Genomic DNA, 12,153 nt, shown 5'->3' with positions numbered 1-12,153 from the left:
TGTCAAACAGCCTTATTACATGATCCTAAAGTTCTCATAATGTTTCATCCAGACAGCTCACATCCTGTGCTACAGAGCTGGGCAGCTCTGCTGCTGACTCACAGCTGCTGCATCTCAGACTGAGCTGGCTCAGAGCAGCACTGAGAGTGAACTATGAGCAGCTCCAGTTCATAAAGCACTTTTAAAACTTTCAAGGAGAAAAATATGAATGAACACTCATGTTCAAGGAAAATCTGAAAGAATGGTATAAAATACAACTGATCTTGCATTACATGATGGTGTAAGTACATGGTATTGTCCATGATCTAACAAATTCACAAAAACATGAATCCTGCAGGGAGCTGAACTATTATTCTGTGCAAAGACAAAAAGACACTTTCCTTTTAAGAGTCTTCAGTTTTGTTAGGATTCTTCAGCTACCAAGTTTCTATTTATTAACCCTTGTATCAGAATGTACCTGCTGCATGGATGCAATGCCACTGTCTTTACAAAAATTAATGCAAATTATGGAAGAAGGACATATTTATGTTTGTGAAATATCTTGGTACACTTAATTAAGTTACCTTTTAGTCCCAGTATCTGCTCTAGAATTATAGTTCTCACCTTATCCTTGAAATACATATTTATGTATTACACGTTAGATTGCCTTGAGCAAAGTACCAGAAGTCAGATTCTCATCCAATTCTAAGATTTTTCAAGCCTCTCAGGAGGCACATAAGAACATACACTTTTAGAAAGTAACATATTTTTACCCTCAGATCCTCTTACATCAGTAAAACTGTGCTTGAAATGCCTCTAGTATGTATTTGAATCTGGCCATACAGTTAGAAAAAAATAATTATATAAGGTTTATGAGATTAAGAGTTGCTTATGTTTATATGGTAACTTCAGCTGATTGCAACCCTTATCATTCACTTATCTTCTCACTAACAGAGCTAGCAAATTTATTTGACAAAACAGATTTTTTTGACCATTAAATATGAAAAATGATAAAATTTTGCAGTGTGAGCTCCTGTGTTGAGCAAGACATGTTTTGTTCAGTACTTCCAGCATAACAGGTTTGAACAGGCAGTGACACAGCAGAGCACAACCCTCCAAGTGGCTGTACAAACTGCATTAGCAGAGTCATTCCATGCCAGTGTCTCCTGCCTCAACAGAACCACATCTTCTCTGCCTGAAAGCCTCACGTGCCACTTGCAACAATTCATGTACTGTGTTGTGTAGTAGGACACTGATGTATGTGCAATCCAAGAATTTTAAATATCCCCACAGGATATCAAATACTATCCAGACCATTTGTAAATACTTTCCCAGTGCTCTGCAGAAAGGGAGCCAGTTCTTTTCAAATCTACTTCAATGACATTTTTGTCTTATCTAAAAATCTATGTTCCTGTTCAATAAAATCATCTGGGCAACTTAACTGCTTCCTCAGTACTGCAAGCTTATGCCCTCATTAATAAATTCTGTTGGAGCATTAAGATTACCCGAGTAGGGACAGCTGGGAAACTGCAATATAAAGTCAAGCAGCACATTTAATGACCAATGAACTTCTGGAAACTTAGTCAAAATGATACATCATTGTGTCAGACACTCTTAAGCACTATGCAGCTTGGTCTCCCTCTTTAGAAACATGAAACCCCCTGAAACTGCTACCACAAATTTGGAACCTTTTAAATTATTGCCAAGCCACCTGCTTTTCTCCAAGAAACTTCATAAAACTCTCCAAATTAGTAATGTCATTAAGTAAAGCTTACAGAACTGTTGTTACTCTGAAGGAGTATTAGCTGTTTAGCTTAAGGAAACCAACAGGGATTTTTATAATGGAAAGAACTCTCATATATATTGTATAATCTATTCCAAATGAAATGCTTTAAAATATTCTTGAATATGCTATTCTGTTACATTTTAATCTTTCTGGGAGAAAATCCTATTAACCATATTATCAGGATTAAATTTATCTAATGAAGAAGTTCAGTTCAGGAGAGGAGACGTGAAAGATTCTCAATCATTTATGGGTCTTCAGAAGCTATTAAGAGCCATATAAATCAAATGTCCCATTTTACATTTCTGGGCAGCACTGGAAGAAATAGTGCTGGATCGAAGAGGGAGCCCCATTTCCCCTGTTCCTTCTCTTTTTTGAATGGCCCTACACAGAGCAGGCGACGATGGATTATAGGAATGCCTTCTGTCAAGGAGTTGGCCAAAACTGTGCCATCTCATCTTGGAGCAATTTATCCAATAAGATGATTTAGAGGACAGTTCAGTGGCACCATTTTTGGAAGGCAAAAGCAGAAGAGAAGGAATATAAATCAAAGGTGACTGGCAGGTAAAGGATATATGCAGCAATCAGCCAAACCATGTGCACACTGGCACAAATTCAACAAGATCATTTATAAAAATTTTAAGTCAGGAGTACACAAAAGGGGGTCTGGTGCTAACTAAATCCACAGATAGATTACACGCCACTGAAATAAACACTTCCAGATGCTGGCATACAAAAACCTTTTACAGAAAGAAATGTTTTCTTTCATAAATCTGAAAGGAGGAACCTTGGGATGGGGGTTGGGAGAGAAGGGAACAAGATTTCCAAACTGAGATTTGACTTCCTACTGGTTTTATAGAATAATAACTCATCTTTTTCAAATACACAGTGTTAACACTGCAGAATTACAAATAACTGCACACAACAGCTTGAAGTATAGACAAAGACATCACAAGTATGTAACTGTTTAATGAAATAAAATGCCTTTTTTTTTGCTTTTAAAATGAGAAGAAAGCATGAAGATGTTGATTTGACTTTTTCTATATCAGAAACTGAATGTGTAACAGAAGGGAAAGTTTTCAAATGCCTTTTGACATAAACACATACATTTCATTTTTGAGATGTGATTAAGAATGAAATCCTGACTTCTTCAAAATCAGTATCAATTGATTCTGAATATCAATATAGGCAGTCTGTATTTTACAGGACTCTAAGTATCAGAGATTTTTTATTTGGTTTCCATGTAACTAATTTCTTTCGGAAACAGCATTCAGAACTTTTTATCATTCAAGTGCTTTAGAAAAATTTAGCTGTACTGTACCCACATTGTGTCTATTGAAGCAATTATTGAAGATTATATTCCAGAACTTCTTCTCACTACTACTTTGACCTGAAACATGCAAAAAGAAATTCCTTTAAGTTAAGAGGACTAATTTGTAGACCAAATCCTCTGGGTGACAATTCCAGGTTGTGGAGTCTCCTCTGGAGATACTCAAAAGCCACGTGGACACGGCCCTGTGCTCTGTGCTCTGGTGGACCCTGCTTGAGCAGGGAGCTTGGACCAGATGACCTCCAGTGGCCCCTTCCAAATGACCCATTCTGTGACTCTGTGAACGGTGAGGCTGAACTTTTCTTGAAGTTTAAGGCACCTAAACCAAACTTGCTTTCCAAAATGTCCTCTTCCAAAAATATCATACTGCCTCACTATTCTTTGAATTTTAAAAGTTTCCCTCTCTTCTTTCTACCCCCTGAATCTGCTGGTTTAGTCTCTCATAAGCTTCACTTTGCCAGGTCTTCAGCTACTATTCCACAGATTTTGTTTTCTAGGGGAAATTAATAGAGTCAATAGCATATTTATTATATTGACATTATTAAAGATCTGTGATGAACCTCAGTGTTTTTCACCACAGAAATTTATTTAAGCATTTGCATAAAAGCTGAGCTCAGTCAGGATCAATAACAAGCACTTTAAAAACATCAGAAGTAAAAGACCTTGACTAAGTATATAATTTGATTGTGAAACTATGATCACCCCGTACATGTAACCTACTGAAGTCCACATGGGCTACTTGCATTTATTATTTAAGAACCTCGAAGAGTATAGGCAGAGCTCTATATGGCCCAAATAATCCAAATCTCTGCCAAATCACATTCCCTGGTTGTTACATGTTCTTTGTGCAGGGAATGTCACAAGCAGTACTATAAACACAGGTTTGTAAATATTCATTGTTTTATGCTGCATAGGCACTTTTATGAGACTGAAATATTTAACAAGAGAAGGTTTAGACTAGCAAGCCTTTTCATACTGAAATGCCTGGGAGGCTGAAGGAACATTCTCCCCAAAACATAAATACTGAAAGAAATGTTGGTTATACCCCTGTTCATTCAATACACCCCATTTACACATGCACAGGCTGCTGAATAATGGTCACTGTCTGCCACGAGCCTGTGCAGGATTACAATTTACATTTGTGAACTCAGGTTCTCTTAACCAAACATCTAAAGCATTTCATTTCAGAGCTGGCATAAACTAAAGACGAAGAATCTGCTTTGGAAGCATTTCCTTGTTTTCACCTATGGTCTTCCACTGTTGTAGCTGACCACTTTGCTTTTCATTTCAGGGAAAAGGATCTCAGCTGTCCTTTTTGCTAAAGCTCTACTCGTGGTCACAAGTACTACTTAAAAACTGTTCATGCACCACTAACAACTGCTCCTATCAAGATTTCAGGTAAGCACTGTATCTTGCTCACAGAATAAATACTCTTAAAGAATTATTTGTTACCCCAACTGTCTGAAATACAATCAATTCCAATAACTTAAAATAATTTCTCCAAAGACATTGTCAAGACTGGGTACCATTTTCACTATGCACTTCCTTAAATTAAATGCACACAGAAATAGACACAGGTACAGCACATGGAATTGCATTATCCTATATGATGGAGAGTTCCATACTTCGCATTCCCGTCTTGCAAAATTACATGATGCTGTTGTTTAATATTTCTCTGATTTTTGAAAGTCTAGACCATGCTTTAAAGTAGGAAACACTGAGCACCATCCAATACTATTAATAGAAAATATTTGGACAAAACATATGTCTAAACTACCTTAGACATGATACAATGCAGAAGAATCCAGAGTACACTTGCTGCTTTCCATTGTGGCTTGCACTTGGAGACAAAACCTAAATGCTCTAATTATGTTAGTCATTTTGACATAGCTATTAAGGTCAAAATAAATGCAAACGGATCATTTTCACTGGTTTAATGTTAGTTCTCATTTACCATATGATTATAAAACTTTTAAAGTGTTGTTTCCGTCCAAACCAACATCCATCAAATGCTGCTAAAGAATAAATTGTATAGCTTAACTCTTTTTCCAAAACCAACTCCTTAGAAACACTTATCACCAAATCAGAAGGGAGTGACAATCATGATGAAACAGCAAAAAAGGGAAAGATGTGAAAAAAAGTACTGTTCGTGCTTTACAAACACATATTTACTATCTTAAGAAAACAAAAGTATATGTATTTTCTTAAAAATAAAATTCTCCTATATTTTCTTTTTACACAGAAATTAAGTCTAAATTCTCTGTATGGGACTGAGGTATTCAGTAGCATGAAGCTTTTTCACTCCTCAACTCTGTCTTTTTAAAAAAGTGGCTTTCCATAAGAACTGCTGGGATGCAATGGGCAGCTGTCTTTCCACATCACCCATCCTTGTGTAGCAAAACACAACTGTTAAATTTAATTTTTCCAGTTAGAAAACCCATCCCCTGGTGATTTGGATTCAGATATGAACTTTCTGAACGCAGCAGGCCCTTGACAGCTGCCAGTCTGTTGGTTATAACACTGATCCATAAAAATAGCCCTTTTAGTTGCTTCAAAGAGTTCAGGGAAGGGTTTAGATCCTTCTGATACAATTTCCCCTCAGACACTGCAGAGAGCAGCTCAGACTTCTGATGTTATACCAAGGTTTTGCACTGCCTACATAGGCTGTGTCACACAGTTCATGCTGCTGAGATCTGAGGAAATGGCTATGCCTGATTACATAAAAATCTGCAGTAGTTCTGCTAATCCATTTCCTCAGGTTTGGTTACACACATGCCACCAGACCTGGCCATCATTAAATTCTATTTGTTGTGGAAGTCTGTATTAATGCAGATTGCAGAGGGTACTCAGTGCTCCATCCACATTTGTGCCAAATTAAGACGCAGAGGTCCTGGTTGCTGCATGGACAGTTGTCATCGCCAGGTCCCTCCCCAAAACTGACAATGAGGGCACACAGGGGAAAGGACCTAAATGCAGACTCTGCAATACCTCTCAAAATACTTTTCCTGAGCTTTCTCATTAAAAGCAGAATTGTATTACAGCTCTACAACATCTGTAGGCATCCAGAAGCTGACCCAAGATTCCCTCTTATTCTTGGCTTGTTCAGGGGGAACAAGATCTGCTTCTCTCATCAACCACGTTGACTGTAGGTAATGTTAACAAATTAAATTGTTCAGTTGCACTGTTTGGGAAGTTCACGAGAGTGGAGGACATAAAAAAATCCCCAACCCAACCCAGAGTATTTTATTATACCTTGTGGTTGAAGAAAAACATTGAACTTTGGTTAATAATTGGTCAAACCACTTTTAGTGAGGGTCAGGGAAGGAAGATTCACCTTTCTGCAGCTATTTATGTGAGCTCTTTACTTTTTTAAAATAAGATTAAATACATTCTGTGCTTTCAGAAGCTATTTCCATATTCTTAGCTACATCTCTTAGCAAACTTCTGCTAAAGACATTTTTCTGTTTGGGACTGGAAATTCTATCCAACACTTTACATGATATTAATCTAGCATTTTTGAGTGGCAGAAGAGAAAGGTGAAGTAAAGTAAATTGTAAAGACAATTCATTGCAATTGTGTATTGACTATCATTAATAAATCAATCTTCACTGCCATCTATAAAAGCACTGATTAGTTTTGGCACTAGGAAAATTATAACTTCACATACATATTTTCTCTTATTTTCTCTTGTTCCTTGCTTCTGAAGTCCCACTATTTCCTTTACATTTATGGCCGTCATATACTTCTGTACCACTTTTATGTAGATGAATTCATCCAAATTCAGAATAAATTTCCTTTCCTAAAATCTCTCAGAAACCAGAAAATTTCTTCCTGATTTTTTGGAGCTGAGATCCTGTTTCATGGATTTTGTTTGGTTTTTCCTATAATGATTTCTTTGACAGTTATTATTTTCTAAATGCAGATATTCTGAGGTAAGCAGGATTTATGCCACGCAGAACAGCAGATGAGAAGAAATTGACCCCAATTTATGACACTGGAGATGGACTGCTTTCACATTTTCATCAGCTGAGAAAATTAAATAAAGAATTTGCTTGGCTGCTCTGAACAATGGGTTTGCAATTTGCATAGAAAAAATGATGGCAAAACCTCAGAACCCATCAGTGTTTTACCACAAGCTCAGTTCTATTACATTTCAGTGGAGGTTCAAAGTTGTCTAAAAAAACCATTCTCTTCTTTCCCCAACCATAAATGTGTCACTTGAGAGTTCAACTTCCAATAGGAGCAGTATCTGACACACAACTAATTTTAGAATATAAAGTGCTCTTCACCATATTGGAATACATATAATTTAAAATAACTGTAAACCTAAACTTTGGAAAAACAGAAAATTCAAGCACTAACAAAAAAGCATAATTTGTAATTGAAAGAAAATAATATTTAAAAGGAAAAAAACATTTTTTTTTGTCTTTCCAAAAAGAGACAGAAATTACTAAGTTTTATTTCCCAAGAGAATTATGCCACTTTTATAAAGAAAATTACAGTCACCACAAATTGCTCTCAACAATTCCAAAGCTTCTTCATTTGACCACTTGAAAATCAGAGTTCTTTAAGATTATAAATATAACTTTTTATAACTCTGTTATTACGTACTGTGAATGGGGAAAGGGGGCCAATCTTGTGGCCGTAGCGTCGAATGGCCTCTCTGATGTGGCTGGGCTGGATGGCATCACTTTGAGCCTCCATCCCACAGGCTGCAGTGCTCTGCAACAGAAAAACACATAAATTGTTACTAAATCAAAAACACACAACAGACCTACAGTGCATAAAGTATGAAAATAAACCTTTATAAAATGGACCTTTTTTTTTTTTTCCTCAGGATACACATCATTGCTGCCACACACTACATCAGAGAAAAAAAGCTATTAACAAATTAAAGAGGACTGTTACATGAACTTTGCTTAAGAGACCCAAAGAACACCATGTTAGTCCTCTTAAATATTTCACCTAGTGCTGCTCTATGTTGCAATTGAAAAGAGAAGAAAATTTTCAAACTAGAATGAAAGGGTCATATAAGTCATACTGCAATAACCACAGAAACTATTTTTAAAACATTTCAGGCTCTTATTATGATGTCAAGGGGTGGGAAAAATATTGAACAAGCACCCGAAGTGGAAAGCAATTTGACACCAAAATCACCAATGAGTAATATCAAATTGAAATTTGAAGCTGAAACGTGACATAACGGTGTTAGAAGGATGCCAAAAAAAAAAAAAAAAAAAAAAGTTTTAAAATTTCAAATGACTCTTTGGATTCTGGACCCTAAACGGGTAAAAATAAGAATTCGCTGCTACTGGCACACTGATTGTACAATAATTTTCCAGCGATTTTAAAAGACAAAGTTACTCTTTGCTCCTTGCTAGCCAACCTGAAATGTTGGTTTAGGCTTCACCTAGACACACCTAGATACAGCTGCTTGCCAGAATTCAGATGACTTATCTAATGATGGCTGCTTGGCAATAAATTCATGCAAATTGTATTAGTGACTGCACTGAGAAGGAGAAAAAACTTTAATTATATACTGAAGTTTAATGTACACACATACACAGCCCCCTCATACATTCACATCATATCCTAATGCTCTCAAACTTGGGATATTTTTTACAAAATGTTTTATTTTCAAGAGCGCTGAGTCCACTGGAGCCTATGAGTACACACAGAATTATTCATAACATGATGGCAGATTTTTCCTCTGCTGATTGACATCAATAAAGGGAATATGAAACTCGAATATTTTCTGCTGGACTGGGCCTTCATGGCCTAAAAATAGTATTTTTCACCAAGTTAACTTGTTTGTCTCAATGCCTCAGTTTTATGCAGTAGATACCTAAGAAAATTGAATAAGTCATAGTAACATTTCATTAAAACTCTGCACTTTTTGGAATATAATTATTTTCAAGGGCATTTAGTCAAACGCTAAGAACTTAAAATAAACTCGGGGCACCAGTAAAATATAATGTATCAAAAACTACATCTCCAGCTAAATTTCTGTTCCTAGGAATTATAATGAAAATCAGTCACAGGAACAAAATATAATCAAATATAACTTAAAAAAAGAAGAGGGAAAAGCAGAAGTCTTTCCAGGATTTACTAAAAGCTTTCTAACCAGAGTATAAGAAGGACGGGAGGAAGTTGAACACTTCAGGACTATCCACAGCACTTATGACACCAGATGAAGAAAATACATCTTTTTCTACCTTATCACTGTAGAAATCACTGGTTTTACCCTGAAAAGTATTTTTTAATAACAAAACACATGATAAAATCCCAAGTCACTCCATTGCTTTTCAGCAAAATGAGCACTGCCATCACATTTCTTCAAAACAGCCCCAAGTGACCAGCACAGGCCTTCCTATCCAGTTTATTTAATCACACTGATTTCTCTTGTGGGTTTTAGGTACATATATCCCTCTCAGATAGAACACCAAGACTCTGCAACAGCAAACAAGAATTGTAACATTTATATTCCGCACTCTGAATATGAGACATCCCTGTTTTATGCAGTTAACAAATATTTAGCTTGAATGGAACCAACTGGTATAAAAATAAAGCAAGTCAGGCAAAGTTGTTAAAGGCAAGGGCCGCAGCCACCTAAGGTTGCTGGGATCAGGAGAATCACAAGCACCTCTTTGCCTATTTTGCTTATGTTTTGCCCCTTAAAATCTGTGCTTGCTGCCCCTGTCAGAGAAGGGGATGATGACTTCGGGTGGTGGCTATTGCTGTGCCTGTAGAGGAGCAAGTTATCTTAGAAGGAGCAGTTATCATTTTAACAAAATTCAGTTTGCAGACATTATTTGGAAAATTTTGCCTAATTCTGATAGAAAAAATTATCAAACCACACATTTGGCCCTACAATAAAAATGGTCATTAATATATGATATAGGTTAAAATGAATATTTAAGATGAGACACATTATTTACTGTGAGGGTGGGCAGGCCCTGGCACAGGGTGCCCAGAGAAGCTGTGGCTGCCCCATCCCTGGAAGTGTCCCAAGGCCAGCTTGGATGGGGCTTGGAGCAACCTGGGATAGTGGAAGGTGTCCCTGCCCAGGGCAGGGGCTTGGAACAAGATGATCTTTAAGGTCCCTTCCAGCCCAAATCATTCTGTGATTCTATGATGATTTCCTGAGGATGTTGTTTTAGTTTCTTTCTTTTTCCATTTTTTTTCTGCCAGGATTGTGCCCCAAATACCTTTTTTCTTTTCCTTTGTTTGGATTTAGTGGAGTCCTGTCCAATTCCACCGTTCCCCAAGGCTCCTGAGGGGGTTTTGCCAAGGTGTTGCTGCCCTGCTGATGCTGGGGGGGTGGGTGTAGGGGGTGGTGTGTTCTCAGGGGAGTCAAGACTGGTCTTCACACCCGTAGATTGCCCTAAGAGATGTGGCTGTAAAAGCAAGATGTCAAACAGCCATAATATAATCAAGTCACAAATAAACCCCACCCCAATTATTTCCTTCTCAGATTTCCTGTTGGAAGAGATGCAACACAGAATTTGGTTTTCTCATTCTAGAAGTTACTATAATACCTGCACAATATCAATGCATGCAACACAGCACTTAGTGCACTTGCCACTTTTGAAAGCTTTAATCTCCAAATCTGCAATACAGCCTTGAATACAGAGAGAAGGAATTTTCACCCAAGAGGATTTTTATTTAATTCTAAAGATGCTGCTAAGAATTTAACATCCAGAACTATGATTTAATGTCTTTCTATCTAAATACATAATTTCAAAGTTCATAAACTCCATAACAGAAGTCTGTATCAACACCACAGTCAATAATGTCTACTTTGGAAGAAAATACATGTCAAAGCAAAACATAAAATGCATTAATATGTGAGAAAGCAAGTTTTACCTCAGTAGAGTTGTGGTACTGTATGAAGGTGGCAGATATGGCATGACTGAATGGATCACCAGCTTTGGGAGCCATGTCCTGTTTAACCAAAAGAGCCAAGTCCACCAGCTGGAGGGGCAAAACAGGTGGGGTTACTGACATGGTACTAAAAATGTCACTGTAATAATGGGAGAGTGAGGGTTGTGGGTTGAGGCAGAATATCCTTAGTGTTTCTCAGATAAAATAAAATTAATCACACATTTCGACCTCAAGAGCCTTTCTTTTCCACTTCTGTAAATACATGGAGCAATCTATCTACCCAAGAGGGCTTGGCTTGGCACTAAGGTAACATTTTGTTTTCCAGGAAATCCTTCTTTCTAATCCAGTTGTGCAATGGGATTGAATGAGCCTCACTGCACTGCCAAAGGTCACATAGCAAAGTGTGTGGTTTCAGCTTGGACTTGAAAAAGGTTCATGCTGGACTCCCCCTCTCTTCTGCAGCCATTATAAAACATTTCTATTTGTGTATGAGATGGATGAACACAGTACAGCACACATCTATTACACAGCAAATTGAAAGGCAGACTGGATTTTTGAGCTGGTCTAGCAGAAGGTGTCCCTGCCCATGGCTGAGGGTTGGAACTGGAGGAGCCTTAAGGCCCCTTTCAACCCAAACCACTCTGACTCCATGAATCCAGTTAGCTTGGGGAGCTGAATGAGTGACTGCAGTTTTCAAGGGGTTTACAACCCAGTCCCCGAGGCTGAAGTACCTCCAAGAGTAATTAATTAATTTTCATCAGAGTTCAATCAGTCCCTTACCTGGGCCACAGTCTCATATGCTAAATATGCCAAAATCTCCATTGCAACTGCATTTGGCTTTATTTCCATACTGCTACAGTCCAACCAGTCACGGAACTTGGATGCTTTCTTTGCTGTCAGTTAAAACCATAAGGGGAAAAGGAAAAGTTAATGACAGGTAGGCCAAAATAATCCATATTTTTGGGTTGCAGAAATACTGCCAAAGTGAACCAATTAGCGTGAGTGTGATTTCATTGGCCAAAGAAGGAATTACCAAAATGGAACCAGTGGGAAAAGACTGTTATTTCATACATTTTGGAGACACATAAGTACATGGAATAAATAGAAAAAACACAAGTTAATCAACGATACAGGAGATTACAGAATAAGGAAGGGTCAACCTCAGAGGAGTGTGGAT

At 37.5% G+C, this 12,153-nt stretch overlaps 1 protein-coding gene across 4 annotated transcripts in view; it reads right to left on the bottom strand.

Annotated features, from left to right (window-relative positions):
• SUPT3H (SPT3 homolog, SAGA and STAGA complex component) overlaps positions 1-12,153 on the bottom strand; it is a 257,799-nt gene that overhangs the window by 40,945 nt on the left and 204,701 nt on the right. For all 4 annotated transcript variants that reach the window (XM_039568417.1, XM_039568418.1, XM_039568415.1 and 1 more), the window contains exons 8-11: positions 11,757-11,869; positions 10,959-11,066; positions 10,301-10,489; positions 7,704-7,814 (exon numbers count right to left, since the gene is read on the bottom strand). In XM_039568417.1, the coding sequence (XP_039424351.1) occupies positions 7,704-7,814; positions 10,301-10,489; positions 10,959-11,066; positions 11,757-11,869 (521 nt within the window). The remainder of the gene's footprint in view (positions 1-7,703; positions 7,815-10,300; positions 10,490-10,958; positions 11,067-11,756; positions 11,870-12,153) is intronic.

Source organism: Corvus cornix, chromosome 3 (genome assembly GCF_000738735.6).
Source record: "Corvus cornix cornix isolate S_Up_H32 chromosome 3, ASM73873v5, whole genome shotgun sequence".
In the NCBI taxonomy this organism is placed as follows: domain Eukaryota; kingdom Metazoa; phylum Chordata; class Aves; order Passeriformes; family Corvidae; genus Corvus; species Corvus cornix.
Note: the sequence above shows the minus strand (reverse complement) of the source record. Positions and strands in the feature narration are given on the sequence as shown.